At 34.3% G+C, this 26,297-nt stretch overlaps 2 protein-coding genes across 2 annotated transcripts; one reads left to right on the top strand and one right to left on the bottom strand.

Annotated features, from left to right (window-relative positions):
• Positions 1-3,197: 3,197 nt before the first annotated feature.
• Positions 3,198-14,174, bottom strand: LOC110689773 (syntaxin-41-like). The gene is made up of 8 exons (XM_021866574.1): positions 13,601-14,174; positions 9,202-9,478; positions 6,344-6,433; positions 6,171-6,248; positions 5,431-5,508; positions 5,254-5,319; positions 5,093-5,173; positions 3,198-3,797 (listed from the first exon to the last, which is right to left on the bottom strand). The coding sequence occupies exons 1-8, from the start codon at positions 13,801-13,803 to the stop codon at positions 3,693-3,695; spliced, it is 978 nt and encodes a 325-aa protein (XP_021722266.1). The 5' UTR covers positions 13,804-14,174; the 3' UTR covers positions 3,198-3,692.
• A 3,056-nt stretch (positions 14,175-17,230) lies between these two features.
• On the top strand, positions 17,231-20,389 carry LOC110689872 (protein FAR1-RELATED SEQUENCE 5-like). The gene is made up of 5 exons (XM_021866704.1): positions 17,231-17,453; positions 17,535-17,645; positions 18,025-18,213; positions 18,323-19,008; positions 19,106-20,389. The coding sequence occupies exons 1-5, from the start codon at positions 17,231-17,233 to the stop codon at positions 20,387-20,389; spliced, it is 2,493 nt and encodes an 830-aa protein (XP_021722396.1).
• The last annotated feature ends 5,908 nt before the right edge of the window (positions 20,390-26,297 follow it).

Raw genomic sequence — 26,297 nt, forward strand, 5'->3', positions numbered from 1 at the left:
CCAAGGTCAAGGTTCAACTCTCCAACTGTGTTAAAGTCAAAGATCAGTCCTCAAGGCAAGTCAATTGGGCTAAGGCCCAACTTCTCCATATATGCAAAGGTATAAAAGCCATCAATATTACATTCGTACATTCATTCAAACAAAGCCTCAAGCAATTAATTCTCTTGCATAGTGCTCTCTTTCTACACACTGTACTGACTTTAGCATCGGAGGGGCCTTCCTCGGCAGCACCCCCGAGGCTAGTTACGTGTGTTTACTGTGCAGGAAACCTTCGGCCCAACATCACTTGGACCGAATCCAGTCTTCTCCACTTCATCGGACCTTCGACAAGGTCCCATTGTTTTCACCCGAAACACTAGTAAATCTCCCAACTTACTTGCATGCTTCCTCTTCTTCATGCATTTCTCATCATCTTCGCCGTCACTACTAGCAACAATCGAATCGATTTTCCAGGAATTTATGCTAATCTTTTGAAAGTGATTCTCCCAAGTGTTAGATTCATTCATGTCATTGGCTATGTGGCCAGAACTACTAGTATTTCCACCCTTTGATGTCTTTGTTTCCAATACGCGTATTTCCATAAATGTTTCACATTCTCCATTGGAATTGGCTTAATTAGGAAATCACAAGCTCCATGTATTAGCCCCTTCCTTATTAGATCTTCATCATCAGTTGTCGAGGTCACTAAACAAACAAATTTTTTAAAATTAAAGATACGGTTAGTCTAAAATGTGTTGAATTAATTACACTATGATAAAGGGTAGGCATATAGCCGAATAATTTAGACCTTAATTCATCATTAAAGTTGTGATGACTCAATGAGGTTCAGGCCTACTGGTTAACATTGAGGGTCTGTGCATGACACACGGGTCAAGTCACATTCAAATCCCCCTCCTTTATTAATAGTTTGTATTGCTCTATTGCTTATCTAAAAAAAATAAAAAAAATTATGCGAGAGGGTAATCTGATTTTGTTGTTGATCAAATTCAAAGTTACTACCTAAGTTTGTTACCTCTATATATCCGTTGCTAATTTTTAGGCTAGGACTCTGGATTTAGTCTTTAGATAGTAATTGAAACTCCTTTCTCTTAGTTTCTTTGCTCATTTTAGTCTTCAGATAGTAATCGAAACTCCTTTCTCTTTGCTCATAGTATTTTCTAATTAGTCAACCAATATGTGTAATTGAATATCTAGGACTAATTCAAGGGCATTTTAAAACATTATACTACGAGTAACAATAATTATAACCGTGAATAAAATTCACACATAATTAATAAAGAAATTCAAAATCACTCCCAAAATTATAATCGTAAAAATCAAAACTGAACTGAAGCGTATAGCATTTATAGAAACGGCGGTAATACTTACTTAAAACGGGGATATCCATATCTAATCCAATGCACTTTAGGAGCTCAAACCCATCCATGTCGGGCATTTTGAGATCAGTTATAACAACATCAAATCTATTTCGTTCTTCTTGTAGCACAGATATTGCTTCCTTCGCATATTGGCACTTTGTCACTACAAAAACAATCTTACATAACATTTTATTAAAGTCCATTTTCAAATTATTAGAGTGTATGCATAAATTGATATTTTCTAAGTATATGCGTTAAAAGTCCCTTGATTTCACCCGAAAATTTACAAGATTATTAATAATGAAGCTCTCTTGATTGTCATGACATGCGACCGTCTCATATGTATAAAAATTAATCTGTATAAAATCTAATCATGGAATATATGAACTGATGTACGTCCTAAAGTTAAATTAAAATCATGATCATAGTTTTAACAAAGAAAACATACCCTTGAAATGGTTAAATTGCAGCATTTTTTCCAATCTCAACAAGTGATTAAGATCATAATCCACAATGAGAACCTTCCATTTGCGATTCATGAATTCTTTTACACTGAAGAGTGAATCTATATTTGCTATTAGATAAGAGTGAGTGTGAGATAGAGAGAAGATAAAAGAGTGTTAAAATGATCAAGAAGGTTGTTATAAGTGTAAGAACTTTCCACGTTTTTGTAAAACAATTAGAAAAAACTAAAATTTAAAAACATTATCACGTTGAAAAAAATATTGGTTTTCAAATCCTAGATTTTTTTTTTCTTTTTTTTTCTAGTTTTATAGAATGAGAAATATCTTGACCATTATTATTTAACTTTATCTAGTTTACCATGGTGTTTTTCTGTTTAATGTCTTCTACAATAGTTATGATATCGGTCATATCTAATATGACTAACATCCAAGAGATATTCGACAAGAAAATGTATTTGTAAAGTTGTTAGTTGTGGTAATATTGTTAGTAGGTGCAAGCGATTATAAGAGCAACTCCAATTAATTTAAGAATAACGACAATGGTTGTAGCTAGGTATTTGCTTGCAATTTTCAGAAGTATCTAGCTACTAACTTGACCAATGGAGCTATAAAATACAATTAGCTTGGCCCAAGCTAATTTGCTTGAGGAAAAAGTTTCAAAAAAATTTAGAGATTAATATATTAAAATAATTTTATTTATAAAGCTAATTGAGAAAATAAAGCTTATTTGAATGACGGGCTAGTAGCTAACCATTGGGACACAAAATAACTACAAAAAGGGTTAGCTTGAAATCATATGTGGCATGGCAAGCTAATTTAACAATTAATATACCATTAGAGATGCGATGCTCTAAGAATTTACTTGCAATTTTCAAAAACAATTTCATTGTTTGTAGATAGAAACTTGCTTGTAATTTTTTTGAAAGCAAATTTTCCTAAAAAAAAAGTTTTCCAAAATATATGAGATTAATTTATTAATAAAGTAAAATTTTAAAAACTAATTGATCAAGTGGGACTCATTTGAATAGCAAACCGATACTAACTACAACAAAGATTTGCTTAAATTCCTATATGGCATGACAAAGTAATTTTAGCTATTAGTTTAACATTAAAGATACTCTAGCCACTTTTGTCAAATACTTATAATATATAAACCTTACTTTGACAGAGAGCACCAATAAAAAAAAAAATAATAATAAATAAATAAATAAATAAAAATAAATAAACACCTTACTTTTATGGTTTAGCTCTACCCACCACTAATGACAGCTACTCGCTATTCTTATAACAATTTGCTACTCGGCCTCTAAAAACTACCAGCTACCGTTAGTTTTGCCCAACACACCTTCGAATCTCAACCCTTTTTTTTTTGACATGAACTTTAAACTCTCTTCCTCATATCATGCTTCATACAAACCAGACACCAAAATAATATGTTTTCGCAAAAAGATTTACATGTATACGGAATACATTTCCTGAAAGTCTATAGATTCACTAAACTAGCTTGCACATTCATGCTAACTGATACAAAAGCAACACCTCGCCACCGACGAAGATGTTCCTTCTAACATTCCAATAATAATCAAGAACACTACCGATCAAGGATCATATACAATGGGGAGTTCATACCCCGCTGAACATTGTTACAAAAATTGTTTCTATAGCGATTATCCAAAATCATCAGAAAATGAGGTTTTCGTGTCACCATCCCTGCATCAGAACCCAGAAAATAATCTATGCAGTGCTTGTATCTGTGGTTCCCAAGGTAATTACAATGAACAGATTTCTTGATCTCACTGAACGTCAGTGACATTTAGCTAAGATATTCCATGCCAGTGCTAGCAGACACATGAGAAAAGTTTCTAATTGGCTAGAATATTATCTCTTTTAGAACAAGAAGCACCAACATAACAAAACACATAATAATGAGAATTGTTGCGCACCGTGCCATACCCCCCTTTTGTGACCTGTCCGCCTGAATTAAGAAAATACAGTGTAGAAATTACAGACTGACCAACAATACTATAAACAGAAGAAACAAATGTTGCATGAGAGATTAACTTATAAACAAATCTATAAACAGAAGAACAAATTTAGTGCGAAACAGGAAAACTACAGTCTCATAAAATGCAGGAAAAGGAAATGCCAAAAAAAAAGGTTATTTACATTAAACTTATTCAAGCTCTATGTCAAATGAGAAGTTGCTTAAAATGAGAATGGTGTGAAAGTGCACTTGTTTTGAGCTGCAAGTACGTCATTTTTAGGTATATTACTCCGTACTTTTAAAATGTAGTCACATTCCATTGTTTGATGAGTAATGCTAAGTCACAATTGCCTACTCAAGCACAGTTTAGTGAGGAAAGATAGGAATGGTTGCACAAAATATATATATATATATATATATATATATATATATATATATATATATATATAAAATTTGCAGTTGGGGATACTAGGGTTCTCACAAAGCTCCTTTAAAGAAGCTGCCAAATTTTAGTTCTCAAAATAGTTTTTTTTCTTGCTTGCCCTTTTTCTTGTATCTTGCATGCACAGAGTAATATGCAGTATGCAAAGATCCTAGTAAATTTTTAGTGACTCCAGAGAGTATTATGTAATCCTCATTTTCTCTCCTGTCATATATTCTAAAAACACAAAGAACACTAAACTCTTGGTATTCCTGTGATGACTCCTTCCTACACTATGTTTACCTATGGTAGGATCATTTATCATCCAATACTCCTTGAGCCAACACTCCACTAATATGCTCCATTAGTAGAGCTTTTTTCTAGCCAGATCAAACCTGCGACTAAGGCATGCTTCTCTAGCATAATCACTTTGTTCAAGAAATATAATTTCTTTAAAGAATCTCTTCCACTCAACTGCTGGTGAGTCTTTGATCATCTTCTTTTGGGGATAATTACAAATCCCACTGCTCGAATAAGGGGCAAATCTCATACACAGCTTAAGGTTGTCTTTGAAAAAAGACGGAATCCACTAGAGTAAAGAACCCCTAACTAGACATCAGCAATCTAAAGACAAGGTTCCTCAAAAATATCTAGACATTTTCTACCAGAATAAATTAATATTGCAAAAGCATAAGTTGTACGAAGCTTCAGGGAAACTTGGACATAAACAGTACAAGAGGCCTCCACCAGGCACAGGCATTAGCATATGATAGATAAAGAACATAATTTTTTTTAATAGCATCCAATTTTTGACAAACAAGAGCTGTGCAAGAAGGGGGTGGGAAGACAAGAGGGGAGAGTATACTTTCTGAAGCTGTTTGAAGCCCTCCTCGACTGATGTTGCAACATTCTGAATGTTGTAATCTATCCGATCAACAATAGTACCCTGAAAGAAATGGCAACTTCAATCACCACATTATTAATGGAAATAAGTGAATAAATACATAAACATGGTGTGAGAATAACCTGGTCAATCACAAGAACTGATAGGTCTTTCATGATCTGAGCAAGTTCATTTACAGATTCCACAACCTATAAAGTTAACCGAATTCATCAACAAACAAATGCAGCAGAAGTCAGTAACAGGCAATTGTGTATTTGTGTAGCTTTAGATAAGAGATAAGAAGTGGGGATAAATGTTACCTGAGTGATCTCTCTTTCCCTTTCTGCTGTCAAATGATCACTTTTTTTGAACTCAGAAATTTGATGATTGTCAAGACCCTATACAAGAAGAGCTCATGTAAACCAAGACAGAAATAAACAATATGTTTCAACTGCTAAGTGAAAAGTTACACCTACAATGAACAGCTCAATTTTAAAAACTCAATTTTACTAGGGGCTCAATTATGTTGAACGACTAGAAATCCATTGGAATCAATATCAAAGATCCAGGTCGCAGGCATACTCCATTGCTTCTCATAACTAACAACTACCAAGAGTGGAATGTAGACAACACATTCATGCTATAAAACGTTTGGGTTGCATCTCTTATAAGTTAGATCAATACCACATTATTACACAAGTTCTGTATCAACTGCTTGTATCATGAGCAACTGTAAACATTAAGCAACATGAAATAATGTACAGGTGTATCAGAAAGTGAAATCATATTGTATTATAATTATTATTACAGTATACGGTATGCATTTTCTTTAAGCATTCAAGAATGTATCCTTTAATCATCATAGATCAATCTGCAAAGCTTGAATAGCTAAATACATGAATTTCTTAATTTCTATCTCCATATCTTCACTTGTAACCAGCTAAAACCAGATACTTTAAGGTTTGGTCGAAAATAATCAACCAAGTTTTAATCGACAAATAAACAGTCATACAAGACCGATAAATGCTATAGTTTCAAGCAATTCAGCAAAAAATGATACCATGTCACTGAATTCATCCTCATCGTCTTTCAGCATGTTCCCATTTAAGTTCATTTCCAAGTCAACACCATCAGTTCCCTGTACCAAAGAAAAAAGAAGCAAAGGTTCTATAAAAAAGATGCAAAGTCAATTAGCCAAATACAAAATGAAAAATATTGAGGAATGCGCATTACCTCTTTCTGTTGCCTAAGTCGCTTCAAATATGTTGACTGCTTCTTACGAAGTTCAACAGAAAGGTTCTGAAGATCTGTAGCAAGGGAACGCTGTCACAGAAATATTCAGAAGTAAATCATTTGTTCTGATATCTTGAGAAATCTTATTTAAAAAAATGAACAGAAGCATAAAACTTTAAGAGGATCAGGAATCTTCATAAGGAAAACTACTCCCTCCATCCCTAAATAAAAGTCCCCGTTTGTCTTTTGCACACGCTTTTCAGGAAGCTGAATAAAGATATAAGATATTGGGGATTGGTTGATTAAAGGTGAAGATTAAAAAAACAATATTGTGGGTTGGTAGATCAAAAGTGAATAGAAGAGTAAGTTACTACTCTTACTAGGGTTTGGTCAATTAAAAGTGAATACAAACCAAACAAAGATTCAATGGGACTTTTATTTAGGATCAAGATTTTTGGCTGAAATGGAACTTTTGATTGGAGATGTAGGGAGTACTGAAAATTAAAAATAGCTAATCTCACTCAACTTCACCTAAACAAGAAAACACACACAGAAAAATAACAAAAGCTCCTAATTCCCAACTAAAATTTCTGCTCAAGATAATCCGGTCATTCATCACCAACACCCAAGGTACATCCTTGCAATCAAGCCCACCCCAATGTTTTCTTCACTACAAGTAATCCAATGCACCTACAAATCTTCCATGTGGCAATGAGCACACCCAGTTGACCTCCATAATGACAAAACAACCTATTACACAAAAGAGGCCATGCCATAATGCACTACAAAATGTGACACCAAAAACTCTGCACTACTAAGATGTTTTTTTCCTGAGTAATGTAATGGGCCACGGTCTGAGACTCTGAGCTCTGACACTGAAACAAGGATCCCCCACCCGTTGTATCCCAAAACCTTTGGTTTAAGCCAGGCAAAAATGTTTGAGCGTCACCTTAGCCAAAGAGTACTAGGTCATGGTGGTGATGGTCACCTTAACCCAAGGCATAATTTGTAGGATAGCCACTGATTGGGCCTCTGTTATGTATCAGTCTATAACATGTGTTAATTTTCTTCAGGACCTTGGTTTTCCAAAAAAAAAAAAAAAAAAAGAAAAAGAAGCCGAAAGCAAATGACATGGCTATTTGTGAAAGAAGCTACTAAAAAAGAAAAACAGAAGCAAGCTCTCCGCTCTAGCGATAGAAAGAGAACCTAAAACCTAAATCTTCTAAAAGTATAAATTTCATGAAAGGCTTGGACCCTCACAAGTCACAACCAAACAAAAACAGTAGTTAGAATGTAATGCAAAGGGGAAAAGTGATAAAGATGAGGGATGGAAATGAAAAAAAATATATCTAGACATAGCCTTTTTCCAAAACCGAATCCTCAACCTCAACTTCTTATATGACCATGGCAGTGTAAAAAAGAGATACCACAGGGAAAAAAAAAATCAAGAATGGAGCAGAAAGCATGGTTGCATGTTAAATTGCAAGAACATCTATCCATTACCCTAAAGTACATACCTGTATGGCTGTATCTAAGAACTATTGTGAAAGCAAATTGTGTGCATAACAGGAGCAGAATAACCACTCATCCAATATGGAAACATTTTAAGCCACCAAATTTCCGAGACCTTGACCACTCCTCTCCCAAGGCTTACAATCCTCATCCCACCCCCACAAGATGATCTATTCTGTCCTCTCCTACCGCAAACCAAAGGAGGTCCTCCATAATTTTTCAATACTCTTATCACCAAGAGGAAGGCTAAAAAGAGAGAGGTAATACATTAGGGTACTAGATAACAGGAATAAATGTTTGAATATGATATGACATATAATCACCCCTCCATCTTTCTGCAATATAACACAAGACTGATAAGAGAATGGTACAGGAACAAGGAGAAAGAAAAAGTACAAAGAGTCGCAAAGAAAGTGAATGGATGGGTGTGGCCAGTGTGGGTTTAACTTAAGAGAAGAATTAGGAGAAAAAACTTACTAGTATTATGTCAACTTATAATTGGGGTAGACATTATTAGGTCAACTTTCTACTGGGATGAAGGGAGTATCTTCAAACATTTTTGCCAAGCTTTAGAAGTTTTTGTAAAAGTTCTATTTTTTACAAATATTGCACATACCCAAGTACATAAAGAGCACAAGATGTACTCAAAAAGTAACAGAAGAACACTACTTAAGATTAACCCAATTTCTTTGTGTCTCCCCTGAAGTATAAATTGGGGAAAGCCCCACAGTCGCTTTAATCGATGAAGAAGCTAACCAACCCCCCCAAAATGAATCTGTAACCACTCCTGTACAATAACAATATTTTTTTACAATGATGTCAATTTCCATTTCATGCTTTGAAGGGTCAAGTGCACCTATACTAACTCTGATGTGTACCATATTGACCTGGCACATTTGCCAGCACCTACTTTTTATCATTTATAACTTCAATTGTCTATAAGGAAAAATTATTAAAAGTTGATATTATAGAAATAAATATTGAGAAAAATCTAACAAGATCTCAAGTAGCTATGTTTTTCCTAATGTATAAACAAAAGTATTATATTGAAAAGAGAGTTAGAGAGAAAGGGCCCCACCCTTCCCTTGAATGTTCTTCCCTGACCTCTTTTTTTCAAGACATAGGATAGAGGTACTAAACTGTAATAAACCTCAAACCTAAATACATGCGCTCATGCATGCAAATTGTTCAGTTAGGAAGTGAGAACTGACAACAATAATAAAAATCACGAATATGTCAACATATAAATCAAGTTAAACGCTTAAACCACATGATACATGTAACCACTATAAGTAGAAAATTTAAATCAAAAATCACAAAATAGTAGTGCTGGTATAAATGCCCACCTGTACATTTTTTCGAACACCAGAATCCTCAGAAGGGCCGCGTGCTGAAAGTTCCTTCAATCTTTTCTCTGATCTCCTCAGTATATCAGTAATATCTAAGGTAAGGCCTTCAATCAGACGCTGATCTTCCCTACCATCTTCAAAGGATGGCATTAAAGCCTTGGAATGAGCCTTCACTAGCTCTGCCATTTTGAGTCTAGCACGTTGAATATTTGCAGTTATCTCTTCTGCAATGTCTACCCATGCTGGTGGTAGACCCACTGTTAATGCGTCCCGGCTGTACCAAAGAAATAAATTTCACAATAAAAAAAAAAAATAATAAATAAAAAAAATCACACTCAGGTCACCACAACTAGGAGTATAAGTTAATTCTGAATGGCGTAATTTAAAACTTATTCTGTACAATCTGATGATGATGCCATTCAGCATGGTTGTTCTCCAAAATCTTATGTTTGGTCAACCTACTTTCAAATAAGTCTACTGCTTCAGAAAATCAGGGAATAAGTTCATTTAGTATGACTTATTGGACATATCATTGATCAATATTGGAGTTAATCTGATTGATTATAATTATTTTCCTTCCCGTACAATCTATTTCATATCTCACCCAATAAAGATAATAGAGGAAGAAAACAAAAGGTAAAAGGTAAGCAATTAGTAACTTGAAAGTCTCCACGAGTAATGGGTTGAATACAAGCATGAATATTTTTGAACAAAACTTACCGGGGTAAAAAAAAAAAGGCAGAATAAAATGTTACTACTCTTTGGCTTCAGTTTAAAAAAGAAAACATCAAAATGGCTCATTAAACTTTCAATGGTCCTTCTATAACGTGAAATAACATACAGTCATTGCGTTTAGGCAAGAGGCATTAAGATAAAGTTGATTTTAATGTCTACTCTGTAAACAAAATTATTTTTGACATCAACATCCAAACCTTGACATGACAATCTCCACTTGGGAATGGTGATAAACTTAGCATCTCCTAAACATAATCTGTACAAAATCGATATCTAAACATCCACCAACCCGGTAAAAGGAAAAAAACAGTGTTGGAAGTTAAAACCGGTCAAGGTAAAGAATAGAACAAACTCAGCATCGAAGGTTGATTTATGATTTTACATCTAAGACAATGAATGTGGAGGTATCATATTATTTCAAGATAAAAAGATGCATTTGGCCAATGTTCCAACTCCTCCATCCCTCATCTTTTTACCCCTAAACGTTGACAACAGCTTTACTGCCAAATAACTTTGTTTTATAAAGGGTCTGGTTCCAATTAGCCTATACACAATAAATCAGCCGACACATACAAGCTTTCCAATTTGCAGGAACAGTAAAATAAAAAATCGTTAAAACAATGTAAAGCCTATAAATTTACAATAGCTTTTTCGCTCTATGCAAAGTTACCATTATCTGCCCATATCACCATTTTAATGACATAGGAGGTATATTTATTCACCAATTTCTGATACAGCCTAATTACACTATAGCATACAAAAAGCTCCAATGTAAATGGGAGCAAATGGCCATGAGGCATGAACTCAAAAGTATTTGTTGCAAGAGAAGTCTCATTACAATGTCTACAATAATGCAACTTGATATCCAAGAATGAGTATTTCAATAAAAAAAATTTATTTCCTCATTACCAACTCTAGATGTGGTATTGAGTGATAATGAAAATTTATGAAGCACAGACTTGGAGGTAGAGAAGCAATACCATGGACATTGTCATGGGGACTTTCTTGCAAATTAAATATAAACTCATTACCATTACCGCCTACAAAAACCGCAAAATCACACCATCACCTTATATGTTAAAACAGGTAAGTTACCATTATGATTTATCATATTTCACACATGAATCTGTGAAAGAATAATGCACACTTCAGCACTTCCAATATCCTTAAAACCTAAGACACTCTAGAACTGTTGAATTTCAAAAAGTTATACGCCTAAGGAACATTTCACCCAAACATTCTTGGACCATTGTCTTACAAACAACCATATAAGCTCACCTCATGACTCTCCCATTCTTGTACAGCTGTTCTTTATTCCCACTCCATTGATGTACTAAAAGACCATACATTTATAGCAATGGGTATTGGAACAAACAAAGTGTTCTCTGTCACGGTTACATCAAAATCTATGTGCTTGTGAACATAATTTATTTCAAGTTTCATGTGCATGAAATGTTACGAAAGGCATCATGCATAGTGCAAAAAAAGGTATAGGACAAAGGCACAAAGCATTAATTCATTACTTGTTTGTTGTAAATCAATGTGCAATTTGCATAATATGTTTGTTCGTCTGATGCAAATTGCCAACATGTTTGTTTTCATGTATAGTACTAATCATAGAGGACAAAGTATCCTCTAAAGAGAAATCAATACATGAAAACAGCATCTAAGGAAAACCCAAGAGAAATCCCATTGAACGGCACCAAAGGCCCAAAGAATTCGGAATTTTGGAAAGTGAATCACCAACCCCTATCATAAACCCTTCAAAAAAAAAACCCAAGGTATCCTCCTAAGAAAAAAGACAGGCTCAAAGGATCAACAAACAAAATGAACAAAACAAAGGGATAGGAGACAACCTTGACTCATTGAGAGCCAGGCCAAAGACACTAGAATCCACTTCCACCACCTAAACCCAAATTCCTTATTCCATCACTTTATCAGAGAGAGAGAGAGAGAGAGAGAGAGAGATTGCCATATGCTATCTTCAAAGTCTAACTTCAACATAATACCCTTATAATCCCTAAGAAATTACCCAATCTATAACAACGGACCTTTGCTAATATTGTATACGAGACATTAAAAGGTGTATATTCCATAACTTTCAGATTGGAAATGGGAATTATTAATGTTGGGTTCATACCCATGTCAACCACATTAGTCTCATTAAACTGATAACACCGTTAATTATCAACTTCCACCAAATCATAAGATTCCAAGAAAGACGAGGAGCCATTACAGCTCAGGGAATTACCTGGGTTACCTCACTCTGTAATGAAAACAGCAATGTATATCTTAGCATCATTAAATGGCTCTATATTATAGCACTTTCAGCACTTAAAATACAAGAATAATCCAATCTCTCTATCATATGCCTTCCTTAAACCCTCGAATATAAGAACTCTCAAAGAAAGTAGTGGTCCCCTCACCAATGGCCTCTTGTATCTTAACCTTACACCCCTGAAACTCATTCACCTCCTAGACTCCTACCATAATACAAGGTTTAATCAAAATAGGAATGAGTAATCTACTTCCTTAGCCATATCACTTCATCTATTGATTCATACTCTTCTCTTTTAAGGATAAATCCTTTAAAGAAGTCCTTAGGGGGCAGGGCTTCCTATCCAGCTCAGCTATCATTTACAACTCCCTCTTTAGTTTGAGTTACTTGGCAATCTTTCCTTTCTCGCCTTTTGGACAATGAGCTTCCTTAGTAATGACTAATTTACAAGTACATTATTCACATTCAGTCAATTATGTGGAAAATGTCACAAAACCCCCTTTATAAGCAAGATGAAACAGAAAAATTATAGCAACTTAGTCATTAGTCATCATACCAAACACATATACACATATTCTGTAGTGATGTCTGAATCCCAATATAGAAGCTCTAAACAGCACTATTATCACAGCTCTTGACCACATTATTTGAATGTTTACGTATTCAATACACAAATTGGGCATCAACCCCACAGAAGCAATGGAAACAAAATTGTTAGACAAATAAAGAATGCAAAACAATGATTTGTTCCTGATAATTTATTCATACACCCTCATTTTATCTTCCTTTTACTTCATCCCTCACTCCTCATGACCCTCTCATTCCTTCATTTTGATTCTCCATCAGCCTCCAATCTTGACGAGAGTTTTATTCCAATTGCAACAAGATAATGAGCTACAGACAATAATTCAATCTCCGAGCCAAAGCAAACCAGTCAGCAAATCCAATCACTATATTTCTCTCTGTTTACTCTCTTTGCCTCGCCAAACAGCAATGCGTGAGAAAATTCACATCTCCTCATCGCAACGAAAACATTATCAATTTTCCAAGTAAACCCTTATCACCAAACATCAGTGCTAAATTTGAACCCAGAACAAGTGAACAAACTCCATCATCCCAATTTCTATTAACATTTTTCAGTTACAACATTTGTAAACAGAAGTTGAGTTCATTCTACATACAACTAGCACTAACTTTCCTTTTGATCTCGAGAGCCACAAAGGACAATGATGTAAACGGGATTCGATCCGAGCTCACGAGCAACCCCTCCCCACAATAAGCTAAAATTGCAATCATAAATTCATAATTACTCCCAAAAAAAACAGACAATTTACAGAAATCAGATAAAATGTAAATTACAGTAGGAGAGAGAAAGCAAAAAACCTGGAAGTAGAAGGATCTTCAGTATTAAGGGGAGTGTAAGAAGAAGAAGATGCATTCGAATTTAAGAGTGAAGTCATCTCGATCACCGGACCACCACTTCCGCCGCCACCAACGCCGCCCATATACGACGAATCCGGCATTTTAACTGCTTTAATTGCATCTCTATGCTTTCTGAACAGTGTTGTTCGATTTCTTGTCGCCATCTTTCAACAAAATCAATTGGAATTGAGAAATTGGGGATTTTATGAGTGTGATTGAGGAAAAATTAGGGTTTATGGGAGAAAGAATTAAAATTAATGAAGATATCAATTTCAAGAATGAAGAATTGGAGAAGGTGATCAACTTTTTTTTTTTGGTTTTTTTTGGTTAGAAAATATTTAATTCGGGCCTTTCTATCTTTCGCTGAGTTACGTTGGTTAGCCTCGAAGCAATCGCGCAATTTTTTTTCTTTTTTCTTTTGACCATAAATTATTATTAATCGAAGGCAGTAAGAAATACAATAATATAGTCATGCGAAGTTTTATGCATTTCAATGCTTACTATAAATTTTAAAATTTTTTATAATTTTGCGTAAACAGATCAAAAGATTGGAGGCTCTAAGAAAATTGTTTTTTAGAATATTCATAATCGGGTTTGGAAGAAACTCAAAGGTTGGAAGGAGAAATTTTTATCTCAAGCAAGTCGGGAGATTCTTATCAAGTTTGTGACTCAAGCTATTGCTACTTATGCAATGTAGTGCTTCTCAATTCCGATGAGTATCCTTAAGGAGGTCGAAAAAATGTGTAGAAATTTCTTTTGGGGTCAAAAAGGTGAGGAAAGGAAGTTGTGTTGGGTGGCTTGGAACAAAATGTATAGGGCAAAAAATAAAGGTGGTTTGGATTTTCGGAATATGCAGCTCTTTAACAAAACAATGTTTGCAAAACAGGATTGGAGAATTTTAACAAATGAGAATTCTCTAATGACTAGAGTGTTAAAGGGTATATACTTCCCCTCTTCGAATTTTTTTTAATGTAAAATTTGTTCCTAATGCGAGTTTTACTTGGAGATCTATTTTGAGTGTCCGTCATGTTGTGGAGAAAGAAGCAAGAAAGATTGTTGGTAGGGGGAGTAGCATAAACATCTGGGAAGACCCGTGGGTACCTAAGCTTCCTGATTTTCGCATTTTGTCAACTAGAGGTGTGGGGAATAATGTGCCAAATTTTGTGAATGAGTTGTGGGAAGATAAAAAATGGAATCTGAGTGTGTTAAATGATCTTTTCACATATAGGGAGGTGAGCAACATATACAGTATTCCTATTCCTTTTTTTTATGAGGATGATGGGTGGTTATGGTACCACTCGGAAGATGGGTACTATAATGTTAGAAGTGCGTACAATCTGTTGCTAGTCAGTGTTTGTTCAATTGGAAGGCTATTTAGCATGCTAGCATTTCACCTAAGATAAAGTTCTTTGCCTGGCATTGTGCAAAGGAAAGTCTGCCTGTGAGAAGCAATCTGGTGGTGAGAGGTGTGTGTTCTGAGATTCGGTGCCCCATGTTGGGAGAGGTGGAGGAAACAATTATTCATATGCTGCTGTTATGTCCGAATGTAACCCCAATTTGGAGGTACTCTGTGCTTAGGCTTAACTTAAAGATGGATGAGGATAGGATCTTCAGAACATGGTGCAATGCAGAGATCGAGAAAGTCAAGAATCCTAAGTGGTGGGATATTTTCTAGTGTATGGCTTAGGGAGTATGGATGAGGCGAAATAGGTGGGTTTTTTATGGGAAAAAAAATGCCTACGCAGGAGATTGCGCACAAGATTGTTAGCATTGTTGGAGAATTTGAGGATGCGAAGGAGAGGCTTGCCGTGAATCAGCCCCTGCAGCAGCTTGGTTCGGTGTGGACAAGGCCTGCTACTGGCCTATATAAACTCAACACTGATGTAGCATTTTTTTTAGCAGAATTAGCTTGGTATTGGGGGTGTCTTGCAGAATGCGGTTGGCGATGTGTTGTTGGCTTATTGCTCATGTATTGGGGGGAGGGGTTTAAGGTGGATGTAAGGGAAAGCTAGAGAAGCGGGGTTTAGAGACTTTGTGCTTGAAACTGACAATATAAAACTGTTTTAGCATATGAAGAAAGGCATCACTCCTCCGAATGCGTTTGGCAATGTGGTGAAGGACATCCTAATGCTATCGAAAGACTGTCAAAACTTACAATTCTCCTTCATTAAGAGGACCAAAAATGTTGTGGCTCATAGATTAGCAAAATTAAGTTGCAATTTTAGTGAGTGTCGTATTTGGCTAGAAGAGTACCATCTTGATATTCAAGAGGCTTTACGTAATGATTTGCAAACTGTATGATTTAATAAAAGGCTAAGCTAGTGGGGTAAATAGATAGAAGCAAAGGGAGTATTTACTTAGGTTTAGAAATTTTTAATCTCAGTCGCAAAATAAGTGTTTTACGCCCTCTGTGGCTCTATTTCTGAAAATTGGTTACATTTGTCATTATAGGTGTTCCCTTTATTGGCTATGTTTCAATTATTTCTAGGTGCTAAAGGTTGTAACGACGATGTATGAATATACCAGAAACCTAAATTAGTTTTCTCGTTGACCTTATTTTGAAACACGAGCAATTTATGATGTATCACTATGGATATTACTAGGAATGTTGGACAACCTTGGTACTTTACGTCTGTATATGTAAGTCTGGATCCTTCACAATGGCAAAATTTAAAAATTTTGCTTCCATTCATAATAAACCTTAGCTTATCGCTAGAGACCTCAATGAAACTTTATTATTTTCAAGAATGAGACTAAAACATTCCCAAACCTTCCACTAAGCGCACTTTGCTTTCAAAGAGTGGCATTACTGCACTCACATAGATAACTATGTAAGCTTAGGATCTCCAATGCAGAGATCCCAAACCCACCATCTCATCACCCAAACCCTCCTAACCCCCAATTAGACGTATGGGAAGCTCCACCTCTCAACTCTTCCAAACTCAACTTTGATGGTTCGGTCAAAAACAACTCAACAATCGCTAGTCATTATTAGAGATAGTGACTGCACACCCATTACAGTCCGAACTTTCAACCTTGGCACCAACAACAATGTATTCATAACAGAAACTTCAAGTCTTCACAAGGGAATCATCCTTGTCCTCCAACAGGGAATACAAAGTCTACACATTAAAGGAGACAACCTGCTAGTTGTCAACGCAGCAAAAGTTATTTGGTCGGTCCCGTGGCAGATTGATCACATTATAGAAAATATCAGGATCTTACTTTGCAGATTGTCCCATTAGAAAATTTGACATGTTTACAAAGAAGCAAATAAAACAGCATATTAGACTGCAAATATTGGGCATAATGTTGATGGATATTTCTTTTTGTTACTCTTCTGCTTTGTACCCTATTATTTCCTTAGAAGCTTTTGGATCATCTGTTTTTTTTTTTTTTAAGGACTAATCCTTTTCAAAAAATTTTGCGTGCAACCGACTTACAGTAAGCTTAATGTAAGGCCTAATTCACACGTGCCATTACGTATAAATAGCAGTCGCACTTCTTCTCTCAACTTCGTCTTCTTCTTCTCTCAAATTCGCAGCCACTCTTCTTCTGTCAAATTCGCTGTAAATTCTCTGCAAAACATCGATGGATTCCCTAATTCACAAATTATTACAATCTCAAAAACAAATTCAAGCTGCAATTTCATACGATCTGCAAACTTCAAAAGAAATTGAAGTTGATTCTGCAATTGATGTTGATTTAAACAACGATTCTATGCAACAAACCCTAAATTGCAGGCAATGTGGCAATAATATTGACCTAAATTGCGAAATCAATGACAATGCAATGCATCAAAACCTCAATTCAGGTACGTAATTTTGTATATGAATTTGTACAAATTTACCAAAAATAGGTAAACTGGTGATTGAATGAATTACGATCAATGCAGATTCATATGAGAGTAGAGTTATTCTCGATGAAGAACAAATCTCAGCTGATGAAGTGCAAATCTCGGTGGATGAAGAGCAAATCTCAGAGGATGAAGATTCAACTTCTGAAGGTAACATTAAGCTTTTGAACAGTTGCAGAATTGTTTAAATTGAAGTTTCTGCTTAATATTGAAAAGTACAAGTAAAATTGAAATTGCATACTTGTTTAATTTATAGTGTAACTTTAAGAAATAGAAGTGTAACTTTAAGAAACTAAGTGTAACCTTAAGAAATATAAGTGTTGTTTTGTTTATGGCATAAAAGTTATAGTTATTATTGTTAAAGTTACATAATATGGCTTAGAAGTTATATTATATAATTTAATAAAATAGTGAAATTAGTGATAACACTGTCAAAGTTACCTGATATGGCTTAAAAGTTACTGTATTACTGAATTATAGTTACACTTTTTTCATAAAACTTAAATCTACTATACTGTTTATATTGCAGTCATTGAAACCAATATTGATGTTGGGAGAACACTATTAGGCATCAGAACAAAAACCTTAGAAGAAATGCATGAGATTTACAAAAAACATGCATCAATTGTAGGATTTTCAGTAAGGAAACATACAGGTAGGACTAGGGATAAAACTGGAAAAGTTATTGTGGAGAAATACTATGTTTGTTCTACACAAGGTAAAACAAACACTGGGGAAAGAAAAAAAGAAAAAAATAGAAGCAATTGTGGAGAATGTAGAAAAGAAAAAGAAAAGAAAACCTAGGCAAGTTCCTATCACAAGAACAGATTGTAGAGCTTGTATAAGAGTCAAGATGAATGAGGATGGATTGTTTGAAGTAGTACAACATGTTTTGGTACATAATCATGAACTCACAAGAAAACAATGGCACTATTTTCATCGATCTGAAAGAGAGATGACAGAAGAAAAGGGACAAGTAATAGAAAACTTGCAAAAGTCAGGACTTTCAGCTATGGACTCATATCGAGCTATGTGCAATGAAGCTGGAGGTGAAGAAAACTTGGGACACACAAAGAAAGACCATCTGAATTATTGGAAAAGGTTGAAAATGAAAAATATTGAAGGTGGTGATGCACAAGCAGTCTCTGAAATAATGTACCAGGAACTTGCTAATGATCCTGAATTTTTCTTTAGATTTAGATTGAATAAAGAAGGCAAGTTAAGAGCACTATTTTGGAGAGACTCGATGATGAGAGAAGATTATAGTATTTATGGAGATGTTGTAGTGTTTGACACTACATACAGGACAAATAGATACAATTTGATATGTGCTCCTATTGTTGGAATTAATAACCACTGGAAAAATTGCATGTTTGGTTGTGCTTTTATTGGAGATGAGAAAATTGAATCATTTGTATGGATTCTTGAGACATTCAAAAAGTCAATGAGAGGGAAATGCCCAATCTCAATCTTCACAGACCAAGATCAAGCAATGTGCTCTGCAATAAAGAAGGTAACATTTAAAGTTATACATAAAGGTGTTAAAGTTACCTTGTTTCTATTGTGTAGTTACCTTTTTTTTTCTAAAAATATATCTGATTATAATTCAGGTCTTTCCAGAGGTCAGACATAGATTATGTATATGGCATTTGGAACAAAATGCTATGACAAGATTTGGATCATTGAAACGAGACAAGGATTTTAAGAGAACATTCTCCTACTGTTTGAAACGATGTGTAACTGAAGTTGAGTTTGAAACTGAATGGAACTCAATGATTGAGAAGTATAATTTACAAGAAGATAGTTGGTTCCAAAGAATTTATGATCTAAAAGAAAAGTGGTGTCCAGCTCTAAGCAAAGACTTCTTCTCAGCTGGTATCCTCTCTTCCCAACGAAGTGAAAGTACCAATCATGCAATTGGGTTTAGAGCAAATAGATCAACAAGCTTGACTGAATTCTATAGCATTTTCAAAGCTTGTATACAGCGTTGGAGAAGCACAGAAAAACATGATGAGTTCTCGTGTAGTAAATCAACTGCATCATCAGCAATACCATTATCTGGTTTGCTGGAACATGCATCAGAATTCTACACTTTGTCTTTATTCACAGATTTTGAAGAAGAATTTGGGTATTCCATTGCAACTACCACAAAATTGCTTTGGCAAAATGGTAGTACCTTGTTCTATTTAGTGGCAATTGAAAGTGAACCTTGGTCGCAACAAAAAGTCACTTTTGAATCTAATAGCAACCAAGTTAAATGCACTTGCAAGAACTTTGAAGCTTCTGGATGGTTATGCTACCACTGCATCAGAATATTACACTTACATTCAGTGATGAGAATACCAGATCAATATATAAAGAAGAGATGGACAAAGTTTGCAAAATCATCAATTTGGGAAAGACATGACAATGAAGAACCTGAACAACATCAATACACACCTTGGCGTCAAACCATGGCTAGAAAATTCTATAATCTAATATTGAAAAGTCAATTGAATGAAGAGGCGAGAACCCTTATCGAGGACATTTATGCTGTTAGCCTTTCTCTTGTTGAAGAACTACTAACAACCATCAATAACACTACTGAAGCAGAGACTAACCAAGCTACTGAAGTAGAGACCAACCAAGCTACTGAAGCAGAGACTAACCAAGCTACTGAAGCAGAAACCAACAAAGATACTGAAGCAGAGACTAACCAAGCTACTGAAGCAGAGACTAACCAAGCTACATCATTAAGTACATCAACTGATGCACCTCTTATATTAGATCCTGAGCGTACAACAACAAAAGGAAGGAACAAAAGGTCACGAGGACCACTGGAGAAGAAAAGAAAGAAGACTGCAGTACCACCACTTGAGTTTGGAGCTATAACCCCTAATTTGAGACTATTTTGATTGATCTTAGATACATTGTTCTTTAATTTTGAACTATATTCATTGATCTTAGACTATTTAAGACTATTGTATTATTCTTGAACTTTTAAATACAATGTATTGATCTTTTTTTTTACTGTATAAGTAATGATATATGACTTTTGCTTAAAAAAACCTATAACTTTTAGTAGAATTACTATAACTAATATAATAGTATCCTTAACTTTAATTTGTATTATCCATAACTTTTAATAAAAATACCATAACTATTACAATAATTTTGATTCTAACTTCTTTTTACAAAAAAAAAGTTTCCACAACTTCAATGGCATTGACCATAACTTTTAATGGAATTACATTAACTTTAACAGAATTACCATAATATCCAACCATTTCATAGACAAAATATTAAGTATGTAGTTACAAAAGCATGGTATTAACCAAACCAAAATTTCCAATTAAAAAATAGACATACTTCCCCTTAGTATATACTTACAAAAGCATGAAATTACTGTAAGTTCTAACTACATTAGCTTCCCTTTAACAAATCCTACTGTTGCTAATATAATATTTACTTCCCCTTGGCAAATTTTTCTTTCTTATTGGCATCTTTCTTTTTTACTTCTTTACTCAAATTTTTTGCCGCAGTTTCCTCTTTCCTTTTTTGTTGCATCATCAACTTTCTCCTTTTAGCAAATTCAGGTGCTAGCTCCTATCGACGCGAATTAAAATTGCATAAAGAATTCAACACCAATTGTCTGTCATCATTCATATAAGACGATACCAGTATTGCATATATCTCTGCTCGAAGTACAACTCTTAAACTTACCTGTATTTAAGAATTATATAAATTAGTAAAAAAAACAAAAAAAAAAACAAAAAAAAACAAATTAACTAAAAAAATTGCAACTAACCCGCATCAACGCATCACAACTAAAAGCAGCACCTTCAAACAACAACATACATATCATAGAATATATTCCACAATCTTGATCATGTCCTTTATTATTCTTCCAACTGAACATCACCTCCTCCATTGCATAATCTCCAACTTCACTAAATTCAGGATGACCAAGACTATTGAATAATGTGCTCAAATTATCACACTACAAAAAGAAGAACAAAGTACAATAATTAAACATATAATAAAAAAAATGTAACTTTAACCAAAATAAGTGTAACTTTTACAAAAACAAGTATAACTTTAACAAAAATTTAAACAATTACCAATATTGCAGACAAATGCTTAATTGTTTCCATAGTAGCTTCTTCATAAACCAAATTGTCCAATAATTGCATGGTTTTTTTTCTTCATATTCAACGCAAAAACCCAGAAGTTGTGATACGCATAAATAGGAACAAAAACCTATCATTTGTAATTTAAAATACAGAGAATTAGAAATTAAAAAAAAATGATGACACATGTGAATTAAAATACACAACAGTAAAAATAATTATTACCAAATCAACAACACTGATATCAAAATTGTTGTTTGTGACTTGAATCCATTCCTTCCAACAAACTTGAAGTTGATCCATAACATCAATATCATTTTCATCATCCCAAAGCTTTACCAAGTTAGCCTAAATAACAATAAGACAAAAAGAAATCCAAAAGAATTAACTATACAAACATCAATTAAAAGAAAAATACATATAGCTTTACATAAAACTTACACTGCCTTCAACACCAAAACAAAATTTTTTAGGACCTCCGTCGCGCATTCTTTCATTCTCATTCAGCAACATTGCCCAACACTCAATAACAGATTGGAAAATCTCCAAATTAGCAGCTAAAGACACCATATCTTCTCTTGGAACACTATGACTAAGATCAAACCACACCAAACACTCCCTAAATAAACAAAAACCAGCTAAAAATTAAAAAAAAAAAACAATAACTTTAAGAAATAAAAACATAACTTTAACAAAAAAAAAATATAACTTTAACTAAAATATAAATAACTTACTGATTCAGCACTTGAATATCATCTAAGAAGCAATAATCAGCAATCTCCTGATACAACTTTGGTAATTTTTTCAAAGACTTCTTATTGCTTTTCATCACATGTCAAACAAACACAACATCAACATCACATGGCCCACATCCAACAGATATTTTTGCCTTACCATTACCCAAAGCATTCATGATTATAGATGAGAAAGAACTTTCACCATACTCCAGGTTAATCTTTTCTATCACATTCTGAACAATATTACTAACAAAATCACCCCCAAGAACATTTTCCGCCCTTCCACCATTCTCCCCACCCCCGACATTCATATCACAAGCAATATCTGAAATACCTCCAAGAAATTTCTTCATTGATAACATAATATCAACAATTTCATCAATAATCTCAAACATTCTTGGATCATAATCCTGACTTTGCAAGACAGGAGATGAACTACTAGAAGCACGAGCCACATCACGCTTCTTTAAACTTTCAACCTTCTTCAAATGATAATTTGTAACAACTTCCATATTCCTCTTCATCAACAAAAAATGCTCATGAATAGCCTGAAAAATAATAAGTGAATAATTAGAAAGATAACTTTAGCTACAATAAGTATAACTTTTAACATAAAAAGTATAACTTTAGCATTAATAAGTGCAACTTTTAACTTACATCAGTAGCAACATAATGAATTTCTTCATCAGATGCCATACTATCAGGAACATAAAACTTAATGATCCTTTTTCCTAGTGATGCATCATCAGCATTGTCACCTTGAGAAACTTCAGTTTGCTTAGCTCCTTCAGTTGAAATTCGAAGAGGCAGCTGATCTCCAAACACAAAATTCTGAGATATAGGGTATGTAGTAGTATCCAAAATACCACAACCAAAGGACTTAGCCTCAACTTCTTTTTTCACCTTATCACTAATTTTCTTATCAGTCCAGTGTTTGATAAGAGGCAAACTACAATCTTGTGCCTCATTCCTGAACTTCAAACGCTGAAAATACACAACCTCCAACAATAAAAGACAACCACCAACACTGTCTTGACTCTTACTTTTCTTATACTTCAAAATAGCCCTACACAATCTTTCATGAACATATTTACACCAATTGAAATTCTTAATTTCATCAACATTTTCAAGAGCTTTAACAAAACTCAAATCGGCAGTTCTATTTGCAACAGGTGCTAGAAAGGTAGCAAAAGCAACCATCACAAATAGTCTCTTAAACAACTCCCCACCATCCTTTAACTGAACAATCCTAGCCTCTAATTTATGCAAAGGTATGCCTGCACTACCAGCAACATCAAACATACTCCTCCATTCTTGTTTCAATTGAAGATCAGTACTTCTAGTACTCTCTACAACATCCATCCCATTATTCAAAGGTAACTCAAATACATCATAAACATCATAGGGAGAAATAACAAATTCCTTCCCAGGACTTATAGAAAACATCCAACTAACAGGATCAAAATGATCAACCAACCAAGGAAGTAAAGTTGTAACAGTTCTAGTCAACTTTAAATCTAACAAACCACCAAATCCTATTTCAACAACAGATTTAACTTGCTCATCAGAAAAATCTTTCATGAGATCTACTAATGTGTGCGGTCTGCAATGGGTACTGAAAAACCTATCCAATCTGAATCAAAAAAAGAAGAAAGGAAAAATAGAATGAACAACTATAACTTTGAAGAGAATAAATACAACTTCAGAAATAATAAATGCAACTTTAGCAAGCACAAAATTATAACTATAAATAAGTACTAAAATATAGCTTTAATATCATTATCCATAACTTTACATAAAATTATCCTAAATATTGTATCAGCATATAAGTTAATTATCACTTTATCTTACTAACACAATGTCCATAACTTTAAGGGCATTATCCACAACTTTAAGGGCATTATCCATAACTTTAAGAGCATAATCCATAACTTTAGAAATAATAACAATAACTTCAGAAAAGGGTACTTACATTTCAACATCAGAATCAGAATCATCTCTCTCTGATATACTTGCAACATTTTCATCTTCTTCAGCATCAGCATCTGGTTTGTTTCTATTTTCAATTTTGACAGCCTTGTCAACCACTCTCCGCTTCTTCTCAGGATACTGTCCTTCACCATTTTCCACTTCTTCTCAGCCGGACGACGATAATATTTTTTTCGTTTTTTCTCAACAGAAGCATTATTGGATGCCTTAGCTAGCTTATTCTCAAGACGACGATAATCCTTTGCTGGATTTTTCTTAGCTGGACGCCGATCATCCTTTACTACCTTCTTTGATTTCACACTCAATTTTCTTTTTTTTTCTTATTTCTCTCTACAGATTCTTCCTCACTTACTTCTTGGTCAGAATACTCCTCACTTCCCTGCTCATCATCACCCTCATCCTCTTCTGAACCCTCCTCATCATCACCACCATCCTCTTCTGAACCCTCCTCATCATCACCTCCACCCTCTTCTGAACCCTCCTCATCATCACCTCCACCCTCTTGTGAACCCTCCTCATCATCACCTCCATCCTCTTCTGAACCCTCCTCATCCTCACTTTTATCCTCCATCACTGCACCCTTCTTTACTACAGCCTCCTTCACTGCACCCTTCTTTACTACAGCCTCCTTCACTGCACCCTTCTTTACTGCAGCCTCCTTCACTGCACCCTTCTTTACTGCAGCCTCCTTCATTGCACCCTCCTTTACTGCTAACATAACTTTTATAAAACAATCAGACATATGATACAACATAAAGCATAACTTAAGCAAACATTTATATAACTATAACAAGCTGACAATGCTGAAGTTTAAGATTAACATAACTTTAACTAAATATAGTATAACTATAACTATAATAAACATAACTTTTATAAATCAATCTGACATATAATAAAACATAAAGCATAACTTAAGCAAACATTTATATAACTATAACAACTAATTTTGTAACTTTAACTATTGTACAAAAATCAAGAAATTGTAACTGTAAATAGAGAAATTGGTAAAACCTTGAGCATCATCAGATCCACCAACAGAGCTTCGCAAACCACGTCTCCTTCGAAAATTCGAAAGACCACCTCTAAACTTCACCATCGCAAATTCAAGAAATTAAACCCTAAATTTCAAAATAAGAACGATTAATTAATTAAATACTGACATAAACAACAAATTGAACGAAAATGCAAGCAAAAACTGAAAAAAAACTATGATGAAAAACAAAATATGAACACAATGAACCAGGAAACCATAAAATATGAACAAAATTACGATCAAAAACAAAAAATACCAAAAATCAAACTAATATACTTACGAATACAACAAATTACAACAAAAACAAAGAATTCTACTTAAAATTGAAATAAATTAGAGAATTACAAGTTAATAATACACATGTAAAATGAAAAACCATAACAAATCAACAATTACAACAACTAATGAACAAATTATGCGATTAAAACCAAAAATAATTTAAAAACTAACCTCAAAAACCGATGAGAATCCAAAATTCAATTCGTCAACTAAAGAAAATCAACAAAACAAAGGAAAGATGAAGAGAAATTGCAGAGAAATATGAACAGAGGAGTGAGAAATTGCAGAGCAGAAAATAAATGAAGAAGACGCGCTAAAATGAAAAACAAAAAAAAAAACGGAAAAAAGAAATAACCGCTGGACTGCACATGTGAGCCCAGTCCAGAAGAGAGAAGTGGGCCGATTTTACACTAACTTAGTGTAAGCCAGCCTTTTTCAAGAATTTGTAAATCCTTTTTTTTTTTTTTACTTATCCATAAATTGAAGAAAAAAAACATTTATCACAACAAAGCACTTGAAATAAATAAATAAATACGGAGTAAAATAAGAATCGTCACTAAAAAGTCCTTTCCCTCAAATCAGAAGCCGTGGAGGCTAAGTATCGAAACAGCCCCTTACTTCGGCTTTGGCCCCATAAATTCTCTCTCCTCTTTCC

Source organism: Chenopodium quinoa, unplaced genomic scaffold (genome assembly GCF_001683475.1).
Source record: "Chenopodium quinoa cultivar QQ74 unplaced genomic scaffold, ASM168347v1, whole genome shotgun sequence".
In the NCBI taxonomy this organism is placed as follows: Eukaryota; Viridiplantae; Streptophyta; class Magnoliopsida; order Caryophyllales; family Amaranthaceae; genus Chenopodium; species Chenopodium quinoa.

What these genes read in the sequence shown, in the direction of transcription:
- LOC110689773 (XM_021866574.1), bottom strand. Translation starts at nt 13,803, where the DNA reads ATGGCGACAAGAAATCGAACAACACTGTTCAGAAAGCATAGAGATGCA. An exon ending in GACTTAGGCAACAGAAAGAG is followed by an intron (nt 6,249 to 6,343) that starts GTAATGCGCATT and finishes TCTTTGGTACAG; the next exon opens with GGAACTGATGGTGTTGACTT. An exon ending in CAGTTCTTGTGATTGACCAG is followed by an intron (nt 5,174 to 5,253) that starts GTTATTCTCACA and finishes CATTTCTTTCAG; the next exon opens with GGTACTATTGTTGATCGGAT.
- LOC110689872 (XM_021866704.1), top strand. Translation starts at nt 17,231, where the DNA reads ATGGATTCCCTAATTCACAAATTATTACAATCTCAAAAACAAATTCAA. An exon ending in CTATGTTTGTTCTACACAAG is followed by an intron (nt 18,214 to 18,322) that starts GTAAAACAAACA and finishes TCACAAGAACAG; the next exon opens with ATTGTAGAGCTTGTATAAGA. An exon ending in TGTGCTCTGCAATAAAGAAG is followed by an intron (nt 19,009 to 19,105) that starts GTAACATTTAAA and finishes ATTATAATTCAG; the next exon opens with GTCTTTCCAGAGGTCAGACA.